Here is a 22,133-nt window from a genome sequence, read left to right on the forward strand (position 1 = left end):
GTCATGAACCGTACTGCAAATCACGGTCGTAATGTCAACCAACAACCGTATTGTTGGGAATGCAGTCATGGCCGCAGTCCAACTATAATCCGTAAATAGTTTCCTCGCAATTCTGTGTACGCATATGAGACCACACGGAAACAAGAGCATAAAGAAAGATGCAGTTCCTCAAACTCGAAGTCTCATACCGAGCAAGAATGCCCCGTTTCTCATTGTTTGTTAAAACATGGATACATAGTCCGTCTTTCATCAAGTTCTACCAGCGGCCTTTTTCTTTTCAGTGCTCCGCATCGTCTTTCATCAAGTTCTACCAGCGGCCTTCTTCTTGTCAGTGCTCCGCATGTCTCGTTTCTTGGCTCCCTTTCGTCTGATGTATGCGATCGTGTAGGACTCACAATGGTCTAGAGCTTTACAGAGTTCGAAGGTCCGGACATTGGTATACGACAGCTCAACAAGCTTTGCGAGAATCAACTGAAAGTTAATGCAGCGCTCTTCAAAGCTCATAAGACAAGTAGATGGCGATTTGTCAACCGCCCAGTCTTCTCTAACCTGCATTTTCCGTGGAGTAAAGACAGCATAATAGCAACAGATTTTTCCTTCATTGGATACTATACACGCCGCGTAGTTCAAACAGATTTCCGCCATTTCCATCGTTGACCGCAGCCGGTGGTCTCATCTTCCTAGCTATAGACTCTTGGATTTGAAGAATCTTCCAGCCTGTACTCGCACTGGTTTGTGATACTCAGTCTTGCTTGCATTGTCGGAGAATTCATATCATGCAGATCAATAAACAGATCCTGGTAATTATGAGATATTATATCACAAGGAGCATGTAGAGTAAGAAGGATTGAGGTAAGGTTAAGGAAGGAAGTCGCGAACGCACAGACCACCAACCTAACCATCAATGACGTAGCACAAATAATTTGTTTGTACGCCCGACAAAAGGCTGCATTTTAAATGTAGATACAATCAACAAAAGAACACCCCTATGAAATAACCGCAAGCATGTCGCCTTCAAGGGGTAATATGATTGATGAAACTACATCCCCATCTACCTCACCTCAATCTCAGTCCCTCACTGCAACAGAACGAACAGCTCAACTTCGCAGTTCCAGCGCTCTCACCTCTATCACCCAAAACATCCAATACCTTATCTCTCCCGGCTCTCCTACCTCCCCAAAACCCGTTCGATTTCGTACCCGCGCTCTTCTTCGGGCTCTTCACTCCATAACTGTCTTTATATTCTGGCGTGTTATTCGATATGCCAAGTACGCAGCTGTGGGTTCTATCGTCGCAGCGCTATCTGCTACTACCATTGGAAGTTTTGCGACGGGGATAGGATGGGTTGTTGCGCCTACAGGAGTAATAGGAGTTTTGGGAATGAGCAGTTTGTGGTGGGTAGGGAAATGGGGGTTTAGTAAGACGAAGATGGGGAAGAGGTGGGAGAGGAAAGTTGAGGAGGAGGCGGATAGGCTTGAAAGAGAGGATAGGGAGACGAGGAAGGAACAAGTGAAGACGGATGGGCAGTGGCGGGATGTTACGGGACCAAAGGCTGTGCCGTGGTAGGTTTTATCAAGCACTTGTCGCTGGGATGCTCTATCTAATATCGAGTGGGGAGGCGTGGATGGGAAGATGAATGTATAAAATGCAAAATTACAATCTTATAAGGTTGAAACGTATCACCAACCATGTAAATAAAGCACTCTGCATCTCATAAGTTCTACTTTGGCTAGCACCACACACTGATTGACATGCAACCGAACAGCTGAGAAGATATGGTCTGCAGTCAAACACAAACCAGCTTTATTATAATGACGGTATCGTAATCTCAATGCTAAACCTAAAACTCCTATTATATTTCTATTATATTCCCTCGTACAAGTCCATTGCATAAGTCAAGGATCATCTTCCAACTTAATCCAGCCCAAGTCGATACCCTGTCTCTCCCTCTCTTTCTTTTCCATTTCCCGTGAAATCGCCTCTTCCTTTTCTTTTTCTTTGTTTGCTCGCGCTATGTTGGCCTTGCGTTTACAAATCCAGAAAATTACTGACAAAATAAAAATAAAAACCGTGGCGCTACCAACGGAGATTCCTATCATCTGCGCAGTAGGTAGTCCTGTGCTAGAAGACGAAGATGAAGACGATGAGGTGGGGGACTGGGGCGAGGAAAGATCTATAGGGGTGGTGAGGGGCATCCAATGAGACGACCAGGTGTCTTTCCATGTGGTTGTTGAGGTATCGAGGGAAGTAGAATCAGGCTGAAGGTTAACTAATTCCTCATCGGGAACATCAGGACCCGGCGCTTGAGCTAGGAAAAATCCAGTGTTTTGGGAAGAAGAGATATTGGATGAGTCAGTCCAGATGGTTCCTAAGAAAGCAGCTTGGAGAAATGCACGGCCGAGAGCCCAAGAGCCGGAGGGGAGTGAGGATGGTTGGCAGGGGAAATAGGGAACGGAATCAGAAGTGTTAGATAGGGGGGATGTTAACGAAAGTGAAAGGAGGGAGAAGGGAATTTTGATCGAGGTTTGAGTATTCTGATTGTCTGAGTCTGGGTTGGAGAATGTGAAGGCGAGGTAGGTAGGCGATGAGATAATGGGCTTGTAGAGTGGAGATGTAGTGTTCCAGAGGTAAAGGTCTAGATTTTCGTTGTATGTTATGGGGAGGAAAGAGGCAAGTATGTCGCAAGTTGATGTCGGGAGGTAGAGATGTGGAACTGAAGGATCGACGTTCACTGCTAGTGAGCCATTAGATGCGGCGAAAGTTGCATTATTGAAGAGAAGTCCAGATTTAGTGGTATTGAAGTTCAAAGGAGAGTATCCATCAATAGTACCGATTGAAATGTCAACTAGTGACATAGAAAATGTACCATTGTAGCCCTTTTGCGTAGTGACAGGCGCCAAAACTCGAGATTGATCGTATCCACCAAGTACCAAACTTCCAGGAATACCCACCGAAGCAGAGCCAATGTGCAATCCAAACGAATTCGACGGAATCCTAGCCTGGGAGTATAAACCAGAGGAGAGAAACTGCCCGGTAATATTTGAAGAGAGTGTCTGATTAATGGCTGGGGCACCTAGGGCAAGGGTCCCGACTTGAGGTGCGTACGCTGTTCCATTTGATAAAGTTTGGACAGCATTCTCAATGACAAGCAGTTCAAAGTTCTCGATAGTGTTGCTTTCGGTTCCATTGGAAATTGTCAAGGTATCAAGTCCTATGTAAGCGGTGCCAGATAAATTGGGTAATGCACCGGCCCGGTTTGCGAATGTAGTATTGGCAATGACACCAGTATTATTGATTTGAGTGTAGGAAGTGGAAGCATGCCTATCAAAAAGTCCAGCTTTCGATGATGAGCAACCTGAAGAATTAGAACAAATTGAAGTGCTTAGGATATTAGCTGTCCATGTCCCACCTGGAAGGAGGTCAATAGCTTGAGTGGGTGTGCCGATATCAATAGAAACTGCTTGCCATGGTCCGTCAGGGCCATAACTTCTGTCTGACCATTGAAGAGATATTGCATTAGAACCTGCTGATGCAAGAGGAATAAAGAGTGATGCTAAAACCAATGATACTGCTCGTGACTTTGAAGTCTGTGATGCAGCCATTATGAAATACAGCAAATTTGCTAGAATGAAAATGAATAAAACAACCAAACCTAAGAAAATAAAGAAAGAAAATGGAAGATTAAGGTGTGTTTATGATAAGATGAGACACTTGCGCCGCCCATGCCGCCTTCAAACTACATTGCGATGCACCAACATCAGCAACTGTTGTCTTGGGAGCTTCAGCCTCGAATCACAAAAAAATCAATCCTCCGGTCTTAAATCAAACCTGAACTACATCATATCATCTGGCTTCCGCGCTTGAGCTCTCGGAATTGGCTTTTAAAAAGCGAAGCAGCTACTATAATAATAGGAATTAATGTTGGCCCACGCGGCAACGATATTAAACCAACAAGTGGCCAACTATGGCACTGAGGTAATACAAGCGAAGGCCACCCCTTCATCGTTGGACTTGGCCATACTATGACCGCACGATTGAAGGGGCGAGGCTGGTGGGTCCAATAGTTGGGAACATTGAGGAGTTGCGGAATTTTCACAGTGTGTGTAGGTGTGAGGGAGGCGATGGTTATCCAATCATTATTGGATTTAGTTTTGCTGTATATTTTGAGTCCTGGCATCAATATGATAGCGCTATAAGACACAAAGTAGTATTAATATGATATGGAAATGCTGTGTAGCTGCTATAGGTACCTAGGTAGTATGAAGGTAGAATATTAATTGAAGAGGACGGGATCCGAGGTCATCCATGGCGGGGATGTTAGGTCACGGCACAGCCACAGCCTCGGTGGCGCATGGGGAGGCTGCAAGGCTACCCGTGGACCTCCCTACCACCTATGAGGTACATCAATTCTACTACCTCTTTTCCTTGCTTGGGCATCATCGATTATTCCATTTCACCCAATATGTTCGGCAAATTTTGTAGTAATGGATCGGTTTACATCCGTACTACTAGTAGCTATAAAGTACAAAGGTTGTACTCCGTATGCATAAAACCACCTTGAAATCCTCAATTACATCACTCATCCTCACAAGGCTATTTCCACCGTTCTCTAGATTCTATCATAGAGGATACCGAACTACTGCTATCAGAATGTCTACCTTTCAAATTCAAGACAGTAACGTAGAGGTTACACTTTGTGAAGGTATCACCAAGGATGAACTATTGAGTTTTCCAGCCTTTAAAGTATACATCACTGTCCTCCTCTTTCCATTACTCCTCCCTGCGATATTTACTAACATTATCTTCCTTCACAGTCATGGCATAATCGCCTAACTGAATCTCTCGCTCTACAAGGCAAATCCTCTGATCATCCCTTCCATTCCGATCCCTATCAGCTCCGCTCTGTTAAAATCCAATCACTCGACCGCTGGGGCAAGCGCATCGGTTTTATCAAGATCAGCAGTAAAATCACAAATGAAGCAGGCGAGTCTCTGCCCGGGGACATCTTCCTTAGAGGCCCAAGTGTTGGAATGATGGTCATTGTTCAACCCGAAGACGCAAAAAAACCTGACGAGGAAAGATGGGTTGTGATGACTGTTCAACCTCGACCTGCTTCAGGGAGTTTAGCATTTATTGAATTACCAGCCGGCATGGTTGATGATGGAACGTTCAAAGGTGCAGCTGCGAAGGAAATTGAAGAGGAGCTGGGCTGGACAATACCGGCAGATCAATTGACCAACTTGAGCGAACTGGCTATTGGTGATGGAGCGAACAAAGAGGGAGAAGTGTTACCGAGGGCAATGTTTCCTAGTGCCGGGGGCTGTGATGAGTATATCCAAGTCTTCTTGCATGAGAAGAAGATCTCAAGAGAGGAGTTGAAGGAGACCACAGGGAAGCTTACGGGGTTGAGAGACGAGGGCGAGAAGATTACACTTAAACTGGTGAAACTGGAGGATTTGTGGAAGGAGGGCGCAAGGGACAGTAAGGCTTTGACCGCTTGGGCTCTCTATGATGGATTAAAGCGAACAGGAAAGCTATGAAACTTCAGAATCACATGCACGAAATAATAGCTTCCGAATTAAATGACATTTCCTTGAATACCCGTGGACCTGAGCAGCATTCCTACGCATGTTACACTACATGTACAGGACGTTATTATTATATTCATCTATCTATCATAATATCGTGCTCGTACTTTATTTTGAACATAAATTCAGCGTCCTGGCAACTTCAATTCCCTCAGCCAAAGTTCCTACCCGGGCGTCTATCGCATATCCTTCTTTCTCCCATTTTTTACACGTCTCCCATAAATCCTTCAGAGGTAAAGTGAATACTTCAATAAATTCGTTCTCTTCGAGTTCGGGCACTAGATTCTGGTTGGCTGGATTAGACATATCAACCGTAACATGCACCATTTTGAGGTTTGTATTGCAGAATCCAGGATCTGTGAGGACATATATTAGTGGGGATTTCTATGTGAGTGACAGCAAACTATGAGGGGGTTACCATTAAACATTATGGGTGTACTCTCACTCAAGACTCCAACATAACCAGTCTCTTCTTTCAATTCTCTTAAAGCTGCTTCTTCTGCAGTTTCCCCCTCATCGATAAGTCCGGCGGGTACTTCGATCACTACTTTATCCAACGGTGGTCGGTATTGCTTCTGTAAAACTAATTCCGGGCCTGAGTTCCACTGGTATTAACATTTTTATTTTTACTCAAGTGTAGTTTGATCCAGATGTCCTTACATACCGGTCTCTTTCTGAATTATGGCAACAATTCCAACACCGTCTATCTCAGATGACTTCGGTCGAGTAGATCGTTCCGCATGTTCCCAATCACGAACTTTTCCTCGAGGATCGCGATACGTTGATCTGAATGTTTGTAAATGTATCAGCTACAATAGTTCTGGCAGCTTAGATTAAGCAGATCAACACGTACAACACGAGTTTTGTCCATTTTGCTCTGGCAGGGTCCTGCTATGGAGTCAGAATTTCAATGGTTTTAGGCATTCGGAATATATGAAGGGAATACTCTACCAATGGCTCTGTTTTTAAGACTTTTGCGTTATCAATTGACATTTTGATATTGGATTCAGGAATCAAAGGTAAATATGCAGAATTGAAAAGTCCAAAAATAAAAATCGGAGGTTGTCTTGGATCAAATACTTTTTGATATAAAAGTCCTAATGTAGTTCTTGACGTAGTCGATTGTAGTTGTGATGCGGGAAGCTTGGTCGAAGCTTTAGCGTTGGGTAGTTTACGGAGATCATTCTTTTTCTCTTTCTTCCTCTTCGCCATATCCACCTATCAAAGGATAAAATCTCATGTTCATGCAATTTATTCTTTCTGATAATCTATCAAGCTGTCCATGGCAGACTCGTACCATGAGAAGGACCATTTTTGTTGCATTGTCACCGTTGGTTGTAGCGATTATCGGACGGTATTTGCGAGACAAGATGAAATGTGTTGGCACCTTTCATTGTCAACTTACGGTTCATTCGAGCGATCAAGACCAACTCCATTCATTCATGACATTAGCCGATGGTTGCAGTTTTTGAATGTTCTGATGATGAGCAACCCCCTATCCCCAATGAAAGCCCCTCTGACGACAAGCTCAAGTTCTCCCATTCTAGCAACTGTTTGCTCTGGGACCTCAATACCAACGTGTTAGATCTTTCCATTATTTCGTTTTTGTGCTATTAAATTGGATCTGTGCCCTAGTGTCGTTGTAATAAGAGACAAAGGCAACACATGAGCGCCTTGCCAAGCATTTCCTATGATAGTACATCCCGAAAAAGCGATCATTCTTCCTAAAAGTGTATATCAGGCGGTGCAACTATCAAAACCCTATCAAAAACAGTCTTTTCCAACGAGCGATCTCCAACATGCGACAGAAGCATGAGACTAGTTTGTGCACTCTCGTGCATTTCTCTCAAGCGCGAACTTTTTGTACCGTCCCAAAAGAGTAAGGAGGGCAAGGTAGTATCCACCTAGCAAGCGCTGGCCTCAAATAACGCCCAGAACCCCGAAAATGCAACCTTATCTCACACATGCTTTTTAGTCTCGGGGGATCTTGTGGAAACAGCTCGGCTTAGTCAGTCATGCTGTTCACTTCGTTTGCTTTATTCAGTCGTTATGCCTCGATATTTGGACATCGGGTGCAACTTTTGATGACCAAGGGAAGACTTGGTAACACCTGATTTTCTCCTCATGGCTCAATTCAAATCTCCATTTGTGCGATTTAATCTATAGGAAGTATCCTACGGAAGTCATTTGATGATTTTCATATTTAATATTCATTCTATCGATGGAGGGGATAGATTTCTTTCTGTTTTCTTGCGCGCTTATACAACGACAGAGCCGGCAATATACAGATACCAATGAATGGTTCCAGTCACAGGGGTCACTCACGAGCCTTGCTCAATATTACTGTGGAATTAAACCAACATGTTTGCAAAAAGTATCACTTGGTAAATATGAAGGTGTTCTTAAAGGTTGAAGATTTCCTCGATTGATTGAATGGCTTGATATGATATCACCCAGCCTTCAAGATGAAATTTCTTAATCTGCTTTCCGTTTCACTTTTGCCCCTAATTCAAGCGATTCCAATCGACCCACAAGCTGCTCAGAACTCTACCAGTGATGATGTAGCCACAACTCCACGACTCGCTGTGTACGTTCAAACTTACCACGAGGAATACAACAAAGACAGGAATCTATCTCTCTTACCTCTATTGGGTGAAGATATCCTACCAACCCACGTCATCCTCGCTGCCTTGCATGTCATGAGCACACCAGGGGTTATTCATTTGAATGACGATCCTCCTGATGCTCCAATGTACGATGAGTTATGGGATCAGGTAAAGGCTCTTCAGACAGCAGGGATAAGAGTATCATGTATGATGGGTGGCGCTGCTCCGGGAACTTGGAATTATTTTACTGGAGATGACGATGATGTAGCTTGACACCCCATAATCTCTGTTCTATATTCATTGCTAATGCTTCTCAAGTTTCACCAATACTACGACCCTCTCCTCAATAATTTCATCAGGAAATACAATCTCAATGGTATAGACATTGACGTTGAGCAATTCGTGGATATCACTGTTGCTCTTCGTCTAATCAAACAGCTTTACACCGACATGGGTCCCGAATTTGACATAACTATGTCACCAGTAGCTTCAGCTCTATCTCACGGCGGAAGTCTCTCGGGATTTTCTTATTCTGATCTCGACGCCCAAGCACGAGATCCAGATACCGGCACACCGATGATATCGTTTTACAATGCTCAATTCACCAATGGCTGGGGATCCACAGGAAACACAAATGATTATGACGCTATTGTCAGCGCTGGCTGGGATCCCTCAAGAGTAGTAATGCTAGCTTCGGCTGCAAGAAATGATGCGAGTGGATGGGTCCCGATCAGTACGCTTAAGAACACGATCAAAAGTTTGAGAAACAAATATCCCAATTTTGGAGGTGTTAATGGATGGGAGTACTTTGATGCGGGTAGTAGTGATGGACTATCTCAGCCACATATGTGGATGGCGAATCTGAGAGAGGCACTGAATGTTTATTGAGTTTAATTTTAATTTTAGGAGAGAGTGTATTAGAGTATATAAGGTTAAAACATACGGATACTTTGTTTGAAATTATGAATAATTTTTCCATTGAAAGATATAAAGGCACGCGGCTCCGTTTAGTCGTAGCTTTTCATAATACACCAAAATAAATCTGTGTCTACAATCAACTAGTGGTTTATAATTGTTGAAACTGGAATGGTGGACTCTAAAGCATTAAATCTCGAATAATATGTTCTCTGTCTTTACTTCATGTTAGAAAGGATTCAAAGTCAGTTTGGTATGCCACGACCAAGCGGAGCCGCATGAGGGTTCTGAATATCACGATCTTTTGTGAGTAAATCCTGTTTCGATACTACATGCATGCACCGGAGAGAGTGACCAATTAGATCACTATCACTGCATCATTTGCATATACTATCATCTTCTGTATCTTTTACTTAATCCTTGAGGTTCCCAGAAGAAAATGAACTTTCCTACTATCTTTTCCCCCATTTCTCACCCACCAAAGCATATGTAATTTCCTACATATACGCCAGGCTCGCTCACACCTTTTCGCGATTCCCACATTGTTTCAGCACATAGCCTTCCAAATACAACGAATAAACAAATTATAAAGATGATTGGATATGCAGCGCCTTCAATCATTGTATTGTCTAGCTTGATCCTTTACGCCTGCTTTCCTACTGAATGCAATTGTATATACATGGGATCAGGTGACTGTATGTTTCCCTTATTTGAACCCGCTGGGGGCATGTAAAGAGAAAAGAGAAAAATTTCTAACGTATATACATATTGGCAAGATAAATCATTCTATCTATTGGTATGATTGATGTTTCTCCTGCCCATAGTAATGGGTTTGTCCGAATATATACCATTTATTTGACTCAGAGAACTCATCAATGAGGAACAGGATATGATTAACCGGAGTCAGGTAAGCCAAAGGCCCAAAGCATTTTTTGTTACTCACTTTCATTGTGCAATCTATTTCAAGACAGAGTTTCAGTGTCTATACCTGTACTGAATACTCAGAAATGATCGTTCTTACATGCTAACACAAGATTCAGTCCGCCAACTATGTAACAACAATCACTAGTCCAATATTCGGCTTGAAATTTCTCATCTACATCCGCTATGTGCGCAATTTCGACAGTATAAATCTTCCACTCAAACTTTCTACCTTCGTCTCCTTCTTGATCTTCATGTGTAATCAATTCCTCCTGTTGGCAATCCATGCATCGCTCGATATGATATGCAAGCCATGTTTGGTGAACAAAGATGGGGAATCGAATCGCACATTTATGCCAACTTCTGATAGATGTCTCGGGTCAATTAGTGCTTCGTATTGGCATATTTGGCTTGCTACCTCGACAATATTCGCATTTTTGAACGAAGTCATGCTTTGGGGAGCTGCACTTTGGAGCTTGTGGGGTTTGAAGATGGAGAGGAAAAGGAAGTTTGGAATTGCTTCAATCATGTTTGTCATTGGAGTACTGTAAGTGATTAGATCACCCTATATGCTGCCAGATTGAGGTCGCAAATTTGAGATATACCTTGAATGTTTTGCTTGGAAGCTCTGGCTCATGTAGTCGTTGATGGAAATCTTATCAATGATGGAGGATTACTATATACCATTCTGCCGCAATAGAATACTTTATGAAAATCACGAGTGTGTGTGTAGGTAGCTATCAGATATCTTTACAAGGTGGCTGGGAGGTATAGATTATGGAAAGCAAGAGGAGGGGAGAACAAGAAGTTGAAGTAGAGCTTCAACAATTGGGGGGAGAAGGCGCTCGCGCCCTGTTCGCCAGCTAATCGATACAATCATATAGTACTATTAACGTTCTAATGACCTTGATGGTCTCACCATAGCACCTTCACTGGAGCATCCGCTCTCTGTTCCAGGCTTTATGGGCGAAGCACACGCTCTAGATTTATTGTCGAAAGTGACATTTCTAGTAAAGAGAAGAGAAACTATTTCAATCCAATAGACTTAAGACTTAAGTGAGTCTGATGAAACCAATTTCGTCAAAACCGCTGCTACAACGCTGGTTGGTGACTAGCCAAGCATGATAAATCGAAACTAGTAACAATGAACAATGAACAGTCATCTAATTAAGTGAGTTAACTCACTTTTCAAGACTAGGTAGGCTTGAAAAGTACTTCCCAATAGTTTCAAACCTCGGATGAACTAAGTCAATATAAACAAATTTGAAGGAACGAAACAACATGGTTATATCACGTGACATTATATCAACGCAAACACGCCCAGGTCTGAGCGGACCTGCGACAACTTGGAGTTTCATGCAAGCCTGAGAGTTTGTACGAAGGAGTTCTTTGCACTTGTCTGTATTTGGCCGAGGTTTATGGATGGATGTATATCTACCTCATGCAATTCTTGACTTGTAATTTCTAATCCAGTTTGTATCATTTTTGTACAACCACGATAGTGTCGTTAGCCACTATACGACACCCAACCACAGCCTCATCTTCATCAATCTAAACTATGTTCAGTAAACTCACCACCAAGATTGCCCTTCGAAAAGCAGGTCTCCCGTCAAACACTCTCTCCAACTTTTCAATCACAAATCTCGATAATGGCGACCAGAAATCCATCAATCCTAAGTCTGGAAACAGCAATGCCACATGGGGAGACACTTTCTCAAATATGACTTCAGAGGTCAATGTCCCAAAGAGTTGGAAATCATGGGGAAATCCACCACCGGCAATAGTAGAAGTTGCCCCTGCACCGATAGTGGGAACGAAGGCGCCAAACACAGGGAAATTGATATTACCCATGGGGGATGGAAAGGCTTGCGTGCTCGTATTTTTGAGGTGCTGTGGATGTGCTTGTGAGTTTGCTTATTAGTCGTCGTATTGTGATTTAATGGGCCGTGTTATCCGTTCTCATCTATCAAAATTTGGAGCATCAGACTGGCCTCAAGGCTAACCCTTTCCCATTCAGTTGCAGAAAAGACCTTCATTGAACTCCGTCGCTTAGCCAATAAACATCAAAACTTACATTTCATTGCCATATCTCACAACTCCAAGGAAGCAACGGATAAATGGGTGCAGCAGGTTGGGGGAGCATGGTCAGTTCAAGTAGTCGTCGATGAAGATCGGGAAATCTATGCCAATTGGGGGTTGGGAGTAAGCACGACGTGGCATTTGCTGAATCCATGGACCGAGATTGCACGACAGAAACTGGGGAAACAGGAGGGGAATTGGGGAAGAGAGGTTGATCCGAGTGGGAATCGATGGGTGGTGGGTGGAAGCTGGGCCACAGATGAGATGGGGACCATTAAATGGGGTGCTGCGAGTAAGAGTGCTGACGAGATACCCGATTTGGTAGAGGCCTGTAAGAGTGTGGGTGTTTCGTGAAAACTTGGAGGGCATCTATGATGTAGGCCATGGACATTTGATCGTGGAGTTATGGGGCGCAATTAATGTCGAGAAAATTTGGCGACTCGGTTGGTTTGACTTGAAGAGCTCTATCGGGCGGGAATACGAGGAAATACGGAGTGGAGTGATGATCCTACAGGTTACGAGTAACGAGGTATTTTGCCTTGGATTGGATCGAGAATGGATTGTTTAACGCAGGTCCAATGTTTCACAATATGCACAATCTACATTCAGGTCACCAACGAGTTGTTAGCCAGTCGGTTGCTCGCCAGTTCGGACAGTTCGGAAACGAAGGACTTGTCTGTAGAAGACGCGTCAAATATGTTTTTCTTTTCTTTTAGGACAATGAGACCTAGAAGAATATTCCCGTCCATAGGTATTGTAGAAACGAGATAGATAGTACCCTCAGCACTAATAAAATGACGTTGAGATTTGAAATTTTCTTTTGGATGCTTTTTGAATCCTTATGCCTCTACAAAAGTTCCGAATTCCCGATCAAATCTCGAAAATAGATAACATCTGAACACGTGATTCGACAATCTTTGTCTAGTCCCCTGACAACACCATTCCATATGTGACCTAGAACATTTTGGTTTTGATGACTGACGAAATAAGAGCTCCACCTACCACCTCACAACATCAGTATTCCTTGAATCTCCCGAGATTTCGCTCATAAACGTTCCATAAATACTCAGAAAAGTGGAATTTCACATGGAATAATATCGCTCGCGATGATGCTTGACCCCTTTCTCACAACACTCGAGGCCCTTTCGGTCTACAAAGTTGTGGATTTACGGCGGATCCTCGCTGAGGCGTCAGGAAAGCTTGGTGAAAAGTTTAAATGCCGGCCCAAAATCTGTCCGCGGTGCAAAATTGGATTATCATATGGTTCGTACAATCTCCAGATCTGCATTCATTTGATTTCCTTTTTTTCTTCTGCTTTTTGCATTCATTAGTAATGTTATTGTTATAAAACTCTATTTGTTTGCGATTTACGACATTAGTCGAGTGCCACAGCATAATCACTCGTTACGTTGAAATTTCATCTGTGGTGAGCTTGATTGGTAATAGACCATGGCGGACGAAGAGATCAAGCCCACGAGCAGCATAGAGGCTGGAGGAGGACAACATAATGAACATGAGCATGGAATGACTAGTCTACCAAACCTACCTAGTACGAGAGAGGAGACGCCACGTGAGTTAAGTCCAGTAGCTGGATCCAGCCGAGCACAATCTACAGGAGAACAGGGGGTCAAGCCTCTGAAAAGATTTGATACACTACCCACACGACGGAACCAACTCTCACCAGATACTCGAAGACGCGGACGAACTCTGACTGGCCAGGTGCCTCAAAATAATGATCTATCTTCAAGGAGACAAGTTTTAAGGAGGGGGACCTCAATTCTTTCGGGAGAAAGCGGTGATAGAATGCGTTCTATTCCTGAGCGAGGAGCCGTTCCTCCTACTACCGAGAGAGAACCTCGTCCTAGTGGCGTTTCCGATCGCACTCAAGCCTCAGGTCTTCGCCCACGCATGAGCACAACAAGTCGTCAACGAGGAGCCTCCATCCGAAGAAGACCAACTGTTGCATTAGAAGCCGTGACCTCAGGAGCCGATGTTGGAGGCGGAGATAACTTTACATTGGCTGGGCCTGCACCGGTTGAAACCATGATGCAGAATCAGCCCTATGTTGACCCAGGGTACGCCCATCTAAATCCTGCTTATGTTCAACCCGAGAATGTAAGGCCAGTATGGGGTTTGGCCAAGCCTTTACCCCGTGTAGTACGTCCAGGTATGATTCCGTCACGCACAGAAATCAATATGGCCCAGCAACAGCAACAGCAACAGCAGCCTCAAACCCAGGCGGATTTGGATTTAGAACAAGGTAGGATTGAACCAACCCTCAAATTGTCCAGAATCTCAACCGCACTTCAAAATGCTAGACAACAACGTGAAAACAACCTCATGGAAGCACATGGGTTGGTTTCGCCGACAAATTTACAAAGTACGACATCGCAGCAGCAGCCATTGACTGCTCCGTCGCAGGTCATTGAAGAAGAGGACCTAGCCGATAAACCAACAAACACAGATACGACATCTCCAGAACGTCCTCCAACACGCCCTCCCCTCTCTTTTGATGGTCGACCCTCCCAGAATTCACAACACTCGCAGAATGAGCCTTTCCCCAATCTTTCGGACCATGATGACCAAGGGTCTGTGACAACGGAAGTTGCGGGTCCGGATGACCTAGATGGAGAATGGGTTGGCCAAGAGATACCGTTGGTAGCGTACGATCCCAATTACGATGATGAGATTCACAATCTTCATACACACTGGTCCGTTATACGATTACGATTTCGAGAACCACTTGCGGAGTTATTGGCCGTGAGTCCTTCTTCATTGAAAATAAACTCTTTCCCTTGCTGACAAGTTTCTAGGTCACTTGCCAACTTACACTCGGATTTTGTGCGGATCTAGTGGTGGTAACATCAGGCAAAAATTCATCACCTGCAGGAAACGAAGCTACTACCGATTGGGCTTGGGGTTTGGCATCAATGCTTGGTATCTACATTGCTGGTGGTATTTCCGGAGCTCATCTCAATCCGGCCATTTCCATAATGCTCTGGATATATCGAGGTTTTCCTCTTCGCAAAGTACCAATGTATGTTCTCGCACAGATACTAGGAGCGTTCATCGCAGCGTTGATCGCATTCGGTCTCTATCAAACCAACATCGTCGAATATGGAGGGACCAACCTGAAAACCGGCGATACTATGGGAGCTTTTATTACATACCCCAGGTATGCCTGGATTAACGCTAGTACATCATTCTTCACCGAATTCGTCGGAACTGCAATCCTAGCAGTCGCAGTCCTAGCACTAGGAGACGACATGAACGCACCTCCAGGAGCTGGTATGTCAGCATTTGTAATGGGACTCGTGATCGTCGTTCTCAGTATGGCTTTTGGTTACAATACTGGCGCTGCTTTGAACCCCTCTCGAGATCTTGGTCCAAGACTTGCGCTCCTAGCACTTGGCTATGGAGAAGATCTCTTCACTGATGTATATTGGATCTGGGGAAATTGGTGTGCGCCGATTCTGGGTGCTATTTTCGGGGCGTTCTTATATGATGCTGCAATATTTGCGGGTGGTGAAAGTCCTGTCAACTATCCGCGGAAGAGGATAAAGAGGGCAGGGCACAAGTGGAGAAAGAGATGGGGTGTTAAGTTGAGGAAGTTGAAGCCCGCGAAAAAGGGTGAGGATGAGACATATCGAAGGTGGAAGGAGAGCCAGTAATTTTTAGATGACAATAACGAGAAATCATGTTTGAAGTGGATAGTGATATCAGTGGAGTTTGAGAGCCATTAATCTTTGGCTGTAAATTGTTGATTGGGTATACAGTTATAATTTTAGAAGAAGGTTTAAAAGGGATAGATTAGGAAAACATCATAGCATAGCGCAGCGAAGATACCATTTCCCACATCCTGGAAGAGAAAAGAAAAAGAATCATATTTTCTAGATTTCAATGAACGATCCCCGCGATAACTACTTTTACAGTTTAAAACAAACAGACCTATGTCGTAATCAGTCTATCTTTTCCCTCCTAACGTCAATCCACCCGTCACAAATAAATACTCTGTTTCATCCCAACGATCGATCAGCACTCCAATGAAAATCAGACCAGCGACGATCACACACTAGCACATATCACAGAGTCGCACATCGGAGAAATCTAATTTGAGCTTCCAATTTTCCTGGAGGTGGAGCATATCTTCAGTGATTCACCTTGCTTTTTCACTTGCATCTGTTGCATTGGTACAAAGTAGCGTGAGTTGCTTCTCACATATATTATGCCAAGCCTGTCATAAGCTTGCCATCGCATATCATAGGCTTGACATTTTAGGGAGTTTTAGGGTGGTACGGTATCCACATATTCGCGGCAGTTTCGTGACCCTGAAAATTAGAGGAGCGCCAGGGGCTTGCGAGATGCGATTGCGTGGCTCGCTTAGCGCCAGGTACAGAACCTAGAATTTGTAGGGTGCCAGCCTGGAAGGACCTAGAACTACCTAGGTACAGTTGGATGTAAATGGTTCTATGGGAACAATATCTTGCATGTGTAGGTTCTGATAGACTTTATTGGGTGATGCCTATCGTAATTTTCTAGTCATTGATGATGTAAATCTTGGATGCGCAATGTTTACTCGTTGCACATACCGCAGATTTTATATCGCTACCTAGATACTTGTCCTAATTGGATTTTGTAGGAGTAGGTTAGACAATGATGAAAAGACGGGCTTAAAGCGCTTATTACTTCGGCGAGCAATCTGTCCGTCTGTATATCGTACAAGTAGTACGACTACAAATACTCCACTCTCCGGCTTAGGTGGATTCGGTGCTTTGTTCCACGCAAAATGTACGGGGTAGACTTTCCCAACCTTATGCTGTGAATTAAAAGAAACCAACCTTGGTTTTTATAGAATAATGACTTTCCAATTCCAATTTCGATGTTTTCATTTTGACATTGGATTACATAATTTTTTCATTCTTTTCTAATTATTCGTGGCGTATTATAGTAGAGAGATTTGGAGGCAAGAAGATTTGAGAAAATGGTGGTTCAAAGATTGAGGACTTTGGTGCTGTTTGGGGTTATTTTGTTGTTTTGTTACACATGGAAATTCTTCCTGCCAAGGAGTCCAAAAAGTGTGGTTTATGGTGAGGAGATGATCATACCGCAGGATGTTTGGGAACAGGTTAAGAAAAACAATGAGATTTTGCACGATAACGAGATTGAGGTTGAGAGGGAACGGGTGACGACAACGAGTTCGACGACGAGTTCAGTGGAAGAAGTGATGACATCGACAACACCTGAAGTTGCGGTAGCGACGGATTCACAAACGGTATCGACCCCTTCACCAACACCAACAAATATGCCACATGAAGTCGCCGATTCATCCAAATCCCAGGCGGCTCAAAATGAGGCCTCGGAATCAAGACAACATTTTTCCTCGGAGCAGACACAGGCTCCAAAAGCAGACAGTAATGAACAGAATAGTACTCCATCTCAAGAGGCCCAGCAACAGCAAGAATTCAATCCGATGATCAAAGATAATTTCCCATTAGCAATGAACGCTCGCTCCGCCGCCGACTTACCTCCTATTCCCCCATGGAACAAACCTCCGACCCCCCACGTTAAAGAGAAAACACCCCTTTTCATTGCTTTCACTAGGAATTGGCCATTACTCCAGCAAACGGTCGTCTCTTGGATAACTTCAGGTTGGCCAGCCGAAGATATATATGTCGTTGAAAACACCGGTACGATGAGATCCAACGAATTTGGTCGTCTTTCCCTCCAAAATCCTTTTTTCCTAAATCACACTCGACTTCATATGTTAGGTGTGAATGTTATAGTTACACCAACTCTTTATACATTTGCCCAATTGCAAAATTTCTTTCTCTGGACCGCTATCGAAAAGGATCTTGAGACTTATTTTTGGAGTCACATGGATATCGTTCCTATCACTTTCGAAGAGGACACCTCTGCATCTGATAATTACTCTGGGCACAAAACTATCTATCAACATGCTGTCGAAGTTTCTTAAATCAGCACAATCACCTGGCCCGGATCCAAATTCCTCGGATCGAAGTAAGCCATGGGCGATGAGATTCTTTGCATTTGATTACTTAACCTTGGTAAACAGAGCAGCTTTTGAATCGATCGGTGGATTTGATACTACTATTCCTTTCTATCATACTGATTGTGATATGTACGATCGATTGATCATGGCTGGATATGAGATGAACGAGCCACGCCATTTAATGACAACAGTTGGGAATGATTTTGACGGATTGAACAGAGCTGGACGTGATATATTTATGATGTTGCGAACAGCATTGACGATTTGATTGTTCTATACCGAAAGAAGAATACTGTAGAAGCCAGTTTTACGGACCAGACCAGACCGGAAGATATTGAAGCAGCACGCAAGCATAACGAGGAACAGCTGAAGATGGAAAAGGAAGCTCAAGAGAAAGAAGAGGCCCGGAGAAAGGCGGAAGAAAAGAAAAAACAGGCTGTGGTTGATGATGAGAATGCGCAAGCGCATACAAAGGCAATGCAAGAACAGGTGAAAGCTCAGGCAATGAGAGAGCAAGCTACGCTTGACAATAAAGCCGAAGAGGTAAAAAAACAGGAGGAGGAAAGGGCCCAGAATGAAGGTCATATTATGGATCACCCAAAAACTAATGCCGATGCCAGTAAAGGATATGAAAGAGGCAATGCTGAGGTAAAGGGACCCTTAGATAGACAGCAAGAATTGCGACAAGAAAAGGAAAAAGGGGAGAAAGAATCCAGTTCTTCGACCACCCATTCAAATGTGGGCGAGTATAGAAAGCGAGATCTGGAAGGTTCATCAGCGAATCCTCAAATAAAATCATTAGCGGATCTCCATCATGATGCCACCTCAAAGTCAGCCTCAACAAGTCCAACCGCATCAACCACATCTTCTGCATCCACATCTTTAAACTCGAAATGGATAACCGACGAGCCCGGTTCCTCAGCATATTTCCAACTCCTCCAAGTCGTCAACGACATGGTAGGAGCTAAGTACTCCCAAGGCGGCGATGGTCGGAATACATGGCAGCATCAACAATCCGGAGGTCAAGGCGAGCCTTATTATCGCAATGCAGATGGTTTTGAAAAGGCCGTTCAAATGACTATCACATTAGGAAGAGGAGTTTATCTCGAGAAATGGGGAACGTTGGAGTGTGGGTTGATCAAGAGTGGAGTTACAATGGATGATGAGTGGAAGCCTCGCGAGTGGAATATGCAGTGAGAGGAATGTGAATTAGTGCATTTGTTTGTAGGCTTTTCAGGAATCAGTTGGTTATTTCCCTTAGTGATACCTGGGGAGGAGTTTTGGGGTTCAATAGGATTTGTGCGAAGGGTAATTACCAGGGAAAATCGCACGAAATTCGGAGTTTGTATTTGAATCTTCAAATACAGGCTGTACACCAGCTGTGTTGTACAATATTATGGTGTTTGGATTCGGATGTATAGAGACTTTTCGATTCTAAGTAGAATAGACAAGAAGGAGTACGTAGCAAATACAATAAAAGCCATTCATGATATTGTTTGAAATGCTATCAATCTGTGAACTTGGGCGCCAGAAATCCCAGAAGAGGAGGCAATGTCATCATCTCATCGCCTTTCACTCTCCAAGCTGAGTGAACTCGTCCATAACAAAGATTCATTTCAACCAGATCAGATTTATGACCAACAATAAGGACAAAGCTCTCAAAAGCTAGAGAGTTTAGACGAATAGCTTTTTCTTAAGGATTGTTCTGCCTTGGAGAAAGCCAACTTCCATGCCCTCGTTCGTTTCGATGTACCCACTGTACAATCAAGGCGCGAAACGAGAAAATTTACCTTTCCATACTCATGCTCAAAAAGACCTTGCGCTGTCGCTGCTTAATAAGATTATCGATAGTGACATAGAAAACCTCTAAAAGGCTATCCGCTTGTTAAAAAATTGTTTGCAGTATCCATCGTCTCGCTGTTTGAACCCAAATTCGCACCAGAAGGTGCAATTGGGAAGGTAGAATATTGAGACTTCCTTAACCTTAAGCATAAAATAACAAAAACAAAAAACCCTCTTGCAGAGATAATTGAAACGCCCACCAGTCTTCGTTTGTCAACGGCAGACGTATTTGTGTATAGATAGGTAATATATATATATATCCTCAAACAATCGTTTCTTGTTTGTATGCAGACTGTACATATTCAACAGGCACCTCATGTTGACTACTTGGTATGCTCCTCTGGTCGCCCAAACTTGATATCTTTATCCTTCACAGAAAAATTGCTGCACCATCAGCTAAACCTATAGCTGCAGTGCATATGAACACATTGTGTATCATGATTTTGATAAACAATCCTGCTTGTAGATTTCCGAAACTGGACTGAATACAAAGTCTAGTAGCATTCTCTCCATCCAAAATCCGAAATGATCACAAGGAATCAACCGTCAGGACCTCGGGAGTCCTTGACGGATTTCAAAACGGAGCCTTTGATTGCCGTAGATAGATGAATTGTTGTATAATGATAAATTCAATACGAAACCGATGTTTTCCCTCCTGGATTATGATGGCTTCATGGATGGGAAAAGGCTGCATAGCTTGCAGTCGATGATAAGAAAAATGACAGGCCGGTCTTACCGCCTTTGCTCGCATGTGGCAGAATGTTCTTCTTGCTTGAAGCGCAGATTGAACTCCGTCTCATAAATGTGCCTTTCTCAGCTCGATAAAGTCACCAGAACCGAATATTTGGGTGGGTATTTAGGTAGGTATATTCCAATTTTCTCTTTCCTATGTAATCTTCATATGTCTGTTAGCTATTGGTGAAAATACGACGTCCACCTTTCATCACCCCCCACACGTTAATACAATTTCCATTGTTATACATAGCATCATACATTAACAATGTCCGGTGCAAGTGTTCGAGAATCGGCACGCAAATGCGAGATAGGACAGACCTCAGCTCTTGCGCCATCCCATCTACAAGCTAATCTTATCGTCCTCCCTTCGCGCTACGCTGACGACTTCGAGCGATTCTGCAAGAGAAATCCAGTACCATGTCCTCTAATCGCCAAATCTGCCACAGTAGGATCCTATAATGCTCTCGAATCATGGATAGAGGGAGTGACAGATGAAGATCTGGCTGCAAATATCGATATCCGAACCGACATTCCAAAATATATGGTCTACGAGAATGGCGCGCTCTTGGGCGATCATGTTGATGACATAAAGGCGCACTGGACAGACGACCATGTAGCTTTCTTAATCGGATGCTCGTACAGTTTTGAAGGCGCTCTTGTTGATGGTGGATTAACGCCATCGCACATCAGACACCATCGAAATGTGCCGATGTACAGGACCAACATATCGTTGTGTCCTGCTGGAGTCTTTGATCGGGGCACATACGTGGTATCTATGCGGCCATACAGAAAGGATGATATCGAGAAAGTTAGAGAAATCACAAGACCGTTTCTAGCAACTCACGGGGAACCAATTGCTTGGGGATGGGATGCCGTGGAGAAATTGGGAATTCGGGACATTGCTAGACCAGATTGGGGCGATGCTTCTGTCAATGATAATGGGAGCCCACTGATTCTAGACGACGAAATAGTTCCGGTGTGTTTTGGGGAGTGTGGTGTTACCCCGCAGTACGCTGTTGTCAGCGCTGGCTTGGAGGGAACCGTCATGGGTCATGCACCGGGCCACATGCTAGTATTAGACTGCAGAGACGGTGATCTTGTTAAGAACTGAGTCGATATAGAGGTTTGTCTGACTAAAAATGCATCCTCGTAAGACTCTTGAATGTCCAAATATAGATTTCAGCCAAATAATCCTGAGGTTTCAAGGACCCTCCTAACAACAATCCTTAATGGTTTCAATGTTCATTTCATAAATCAACTATTTGGCTTTCAGGAGTCGAAGATCGATAGCTAAACAGGATTGTCAGTTCGACTTTCGGTGCTCAATTACATCTTTACCTGGTGACAGTTTGAATTCCGAATGGTATTGAAATTGTTCAACGCGCGTGAAGTCTAAAGAATATGTAAACTGTGTAAAGGCATTGTAAATCTTTCAAT

At 43.7% G+C, this 22,133-nt stretch overlaps 11 protein-coding genes across 11 annotated transcripts; 8 read left to right on the top strand and 3 right to left on the bottom strand.

The window, feature by feature from the left end:
• Nucleotides 1–300: 300 nt before the first annotated feature.
• EAF02_006475 (uncharacterized protein) lies at nt 301–651 on the bottom strand (the record flags this gene model as incomplete). Its single annotated transcript, XM_038902523.1, has 1 exon — nt 301–651. One exon carries the CDS (start codon nt 649–651, stop codon nt 301–303), a length of 351 nt encoding a protein of 116 aa, XP_038757743.1.
• Nucleotides 652–1,005: 354 nt separating this feature from the next.
• EAF02_006476 (uncharacterized protein) lies at nt 1,006–1,566 on the top strand (the record flags this gene model as incomplete). The annotated part of the gene is made up of 1 exon (XM_038902524.1): nt 1,006–1,566. One exon carries the CDS (start codon nt 1,006–1,008, stop codon nt 1,564–1,566), a length of 561 nt encoding a protein of 186 aa, XP_038757744.1.
• Nucleotides 1,567–1,895: 329 nt separating this feature from the next.
• On the bottom strand, nt 1,896–3,602 carry EAF02_006477 (uncharacterized protein; the record flags this gene model as incomplete). Its single annotated transcript, XM_038902525.1, has 1 exon — nt 1,896–3,602. One exon carries the CDS (start codon nt 3,600–3,602, stop codon nt 1,896–1,898), a length of 1,707 nt encoding a protein of 568 aa, XP_038757745.1.
• Nucleotides 3,603–4,650: 1,048 nt separating this feature from the next.
• On the top strand, nt 4,651–5,540 carry EAF02_006478 (uncharacterized protein; the record flags this gene model as incomplete). The annotated part of the gene is made up of 2 exons (XM_038902526.1): nt 4,651–4,743; nt 4,815–5,540. The coding sequence occupies 2 exons, from the start codon at nt 4,651–4,653 to the stop codon at nt 5,538–5,540; spliced, it is 819 nt and encodes a 272-aa protein (XP_038757746.1).
• Nucleotides 5,541–5,637: 97 nt separating this feature from the next.
• Nucleotides 5,638–7,400, bottom strand: EAF02_006479 (uncharacterized protein). The gene is made up of 5 exons (XM_038902527.1): nt 6,540–7,400; nt 6,442–6,476; nt 6,253–6,374; nt 6,007–6,183; nt 5,638–5,944 (listed from the first exon to the last, which is right to left on the bottom strand). Exons 1-5 carry the CDS (start codon nt 6,798–6,800, stop codon nt 5,697–5,699), a joined length of 843 nt encoding a protein of 280 aa, XP_038757747.1. The 5' UTR covers nt 6,801–7,400; the 3' UTR covers nt 5,638–5,696.
• A 653-nt stretch (nt 7,401–8,053) lies between these two features.
• On the top strand, nt 8,054–9,180 carry EAF02_006480 (uncharacterized protein; the record flags this gene model as incomplete). The annotated part of the gene is made up of 2 exons (XM_038902528.1): nt 8,054–8,458; nt 8,513–9,180. 2 exons carry the CDS (start codon nt 8,054–8,056, stop codon nt 9,080–9,082), a joined length of 975 nt encoding a protein of 324 aa, XP_038757748.1. The 3' UTR covers nt 9,083–9,180.
• Nucleotides 9,181–11,588: 2,408 nt separating this feature from the next.
• On the top strand, nt 11,589–12,463 carry EAF02_006481 (uncharacterized protein; the record flags this gene model as incomplete). Its single annotated transcript, XM_038902529.1, has 2 exons — nt 11,589–11,934; nt 12,048–12,463. The coding sequence occupies 2 exons, from the start codon at nt 11,589–11,591 to the stop codon at nt 12,461–12,463; spliced, it is 762 nt and encodes a 253-aa protein (XP_038757749.1).
• A 1,095-nt stretch (nt 12,464–13,558) lies between these two features.
• On the top strand, nt 13,559–15,780 carry EAF02_006482 (uncharacterized protein; the record flags this gene model as incomplete). The annotated part of the gene is made up of 2 exons (XM_038902530.1): nt 13,559–14,869; nt 14,923–15,780. 2 exons carry the CDS (start codon nt 13,559–13,561, stop codon nt 15,778–15,780), a joined length of 2,169 nt encoding a protein of 722 aa, XP_038757750.1.
• A 1,310-nt stretch (nt 15,781–17,090) lies between these two features.
• EAF02_006483 (uncharacterized protein) lies at nt 17,091–18,083 on the top strand (the record flags this gene model as incomplete). The annotated part of the gene is made up of 1 exon (XM_038902531.1): nt 17,091–18,083. The coding sequence occupies one exon, from the start codon at nt 17,091–17,093 to the stop codon at nt 18,081–18,083; it is 993 nt and encodes a 330-aa protein (XP_038757751.1).
• Nucleotides 18,084–18,141: 58 nt separating this feature from the next.
• Nucleotides 18,142–19,316, top strand: EAF02_006484 (uncharacterized protein; the record flags this gene model as incomplete). The annotated part of the gene is made up of 2 exons (XM_038902532.1): nt 18,142–18,248; nt 18,374–19,316. The coding sequence occupies 2 exons, from the start codon at nt 18,142–18,144 to the stop codon at nt 19,314–19,316; spliced, it is 1,050 nt and encodes a 349-aa protein (XP_038757752.1).
• A 1,645-nt stretch (nt 19,317–20,961) lies between these two features.
• EAF02_006485 (uncharacterized protein) lies at nt 20,962–21,807 on the top strand (the record flags this gene model as incomplete). Its single annotated transcript, XM_038902533.1, has 1 exon — nt 20,962–21,807. One exon carries the CDS (start codon nt 20,962–20,964, stop codon nt 21,805–21,807), a length of 846 nt encoding a protein of 281 aa, XP_038757753.1.
• Nucleotides 21,808–22,133: the final 326 nt, after the last annotated feature.

Source organism: Botrytis sinoallii (assembly GCF_014898435.1).
Source record: "Botrytis sinoallii strain Bc 23 chromosome Unknown BSIN_010, whole genome shotgun sequence".
NCBI classification, from domain to species: Eukaryota; Fungi; Ascomycota; class Leotiomycetes; order Helotiales; family Sclerotiniaceae; genus Botrytis; species Botrytis sinoallii.

Coding starts and splice junctions, on each gene's coding strand:
- EAF02_006479 (XM_038902527.1), bottom strand. CDS start 6,800: ATGGCGAAGAGGAAGAAAGAGAAAAAGAATGATCTCCGTAAACTACCC. Junction 6,477..6,539: donor TCTTAAAAACAGAGCCATTG/GTAGAGTATTCC, acceptor ACTCCATAGCAG/GACCCTGCCAGAGCAAAATG. Junction 6,375..6,441: donor AAATGGACAAAACTCGTGTT/GTACGTGTTGAT, acceptor ACAAACATTCAG/ATCAACGTATCGCGATCCTC.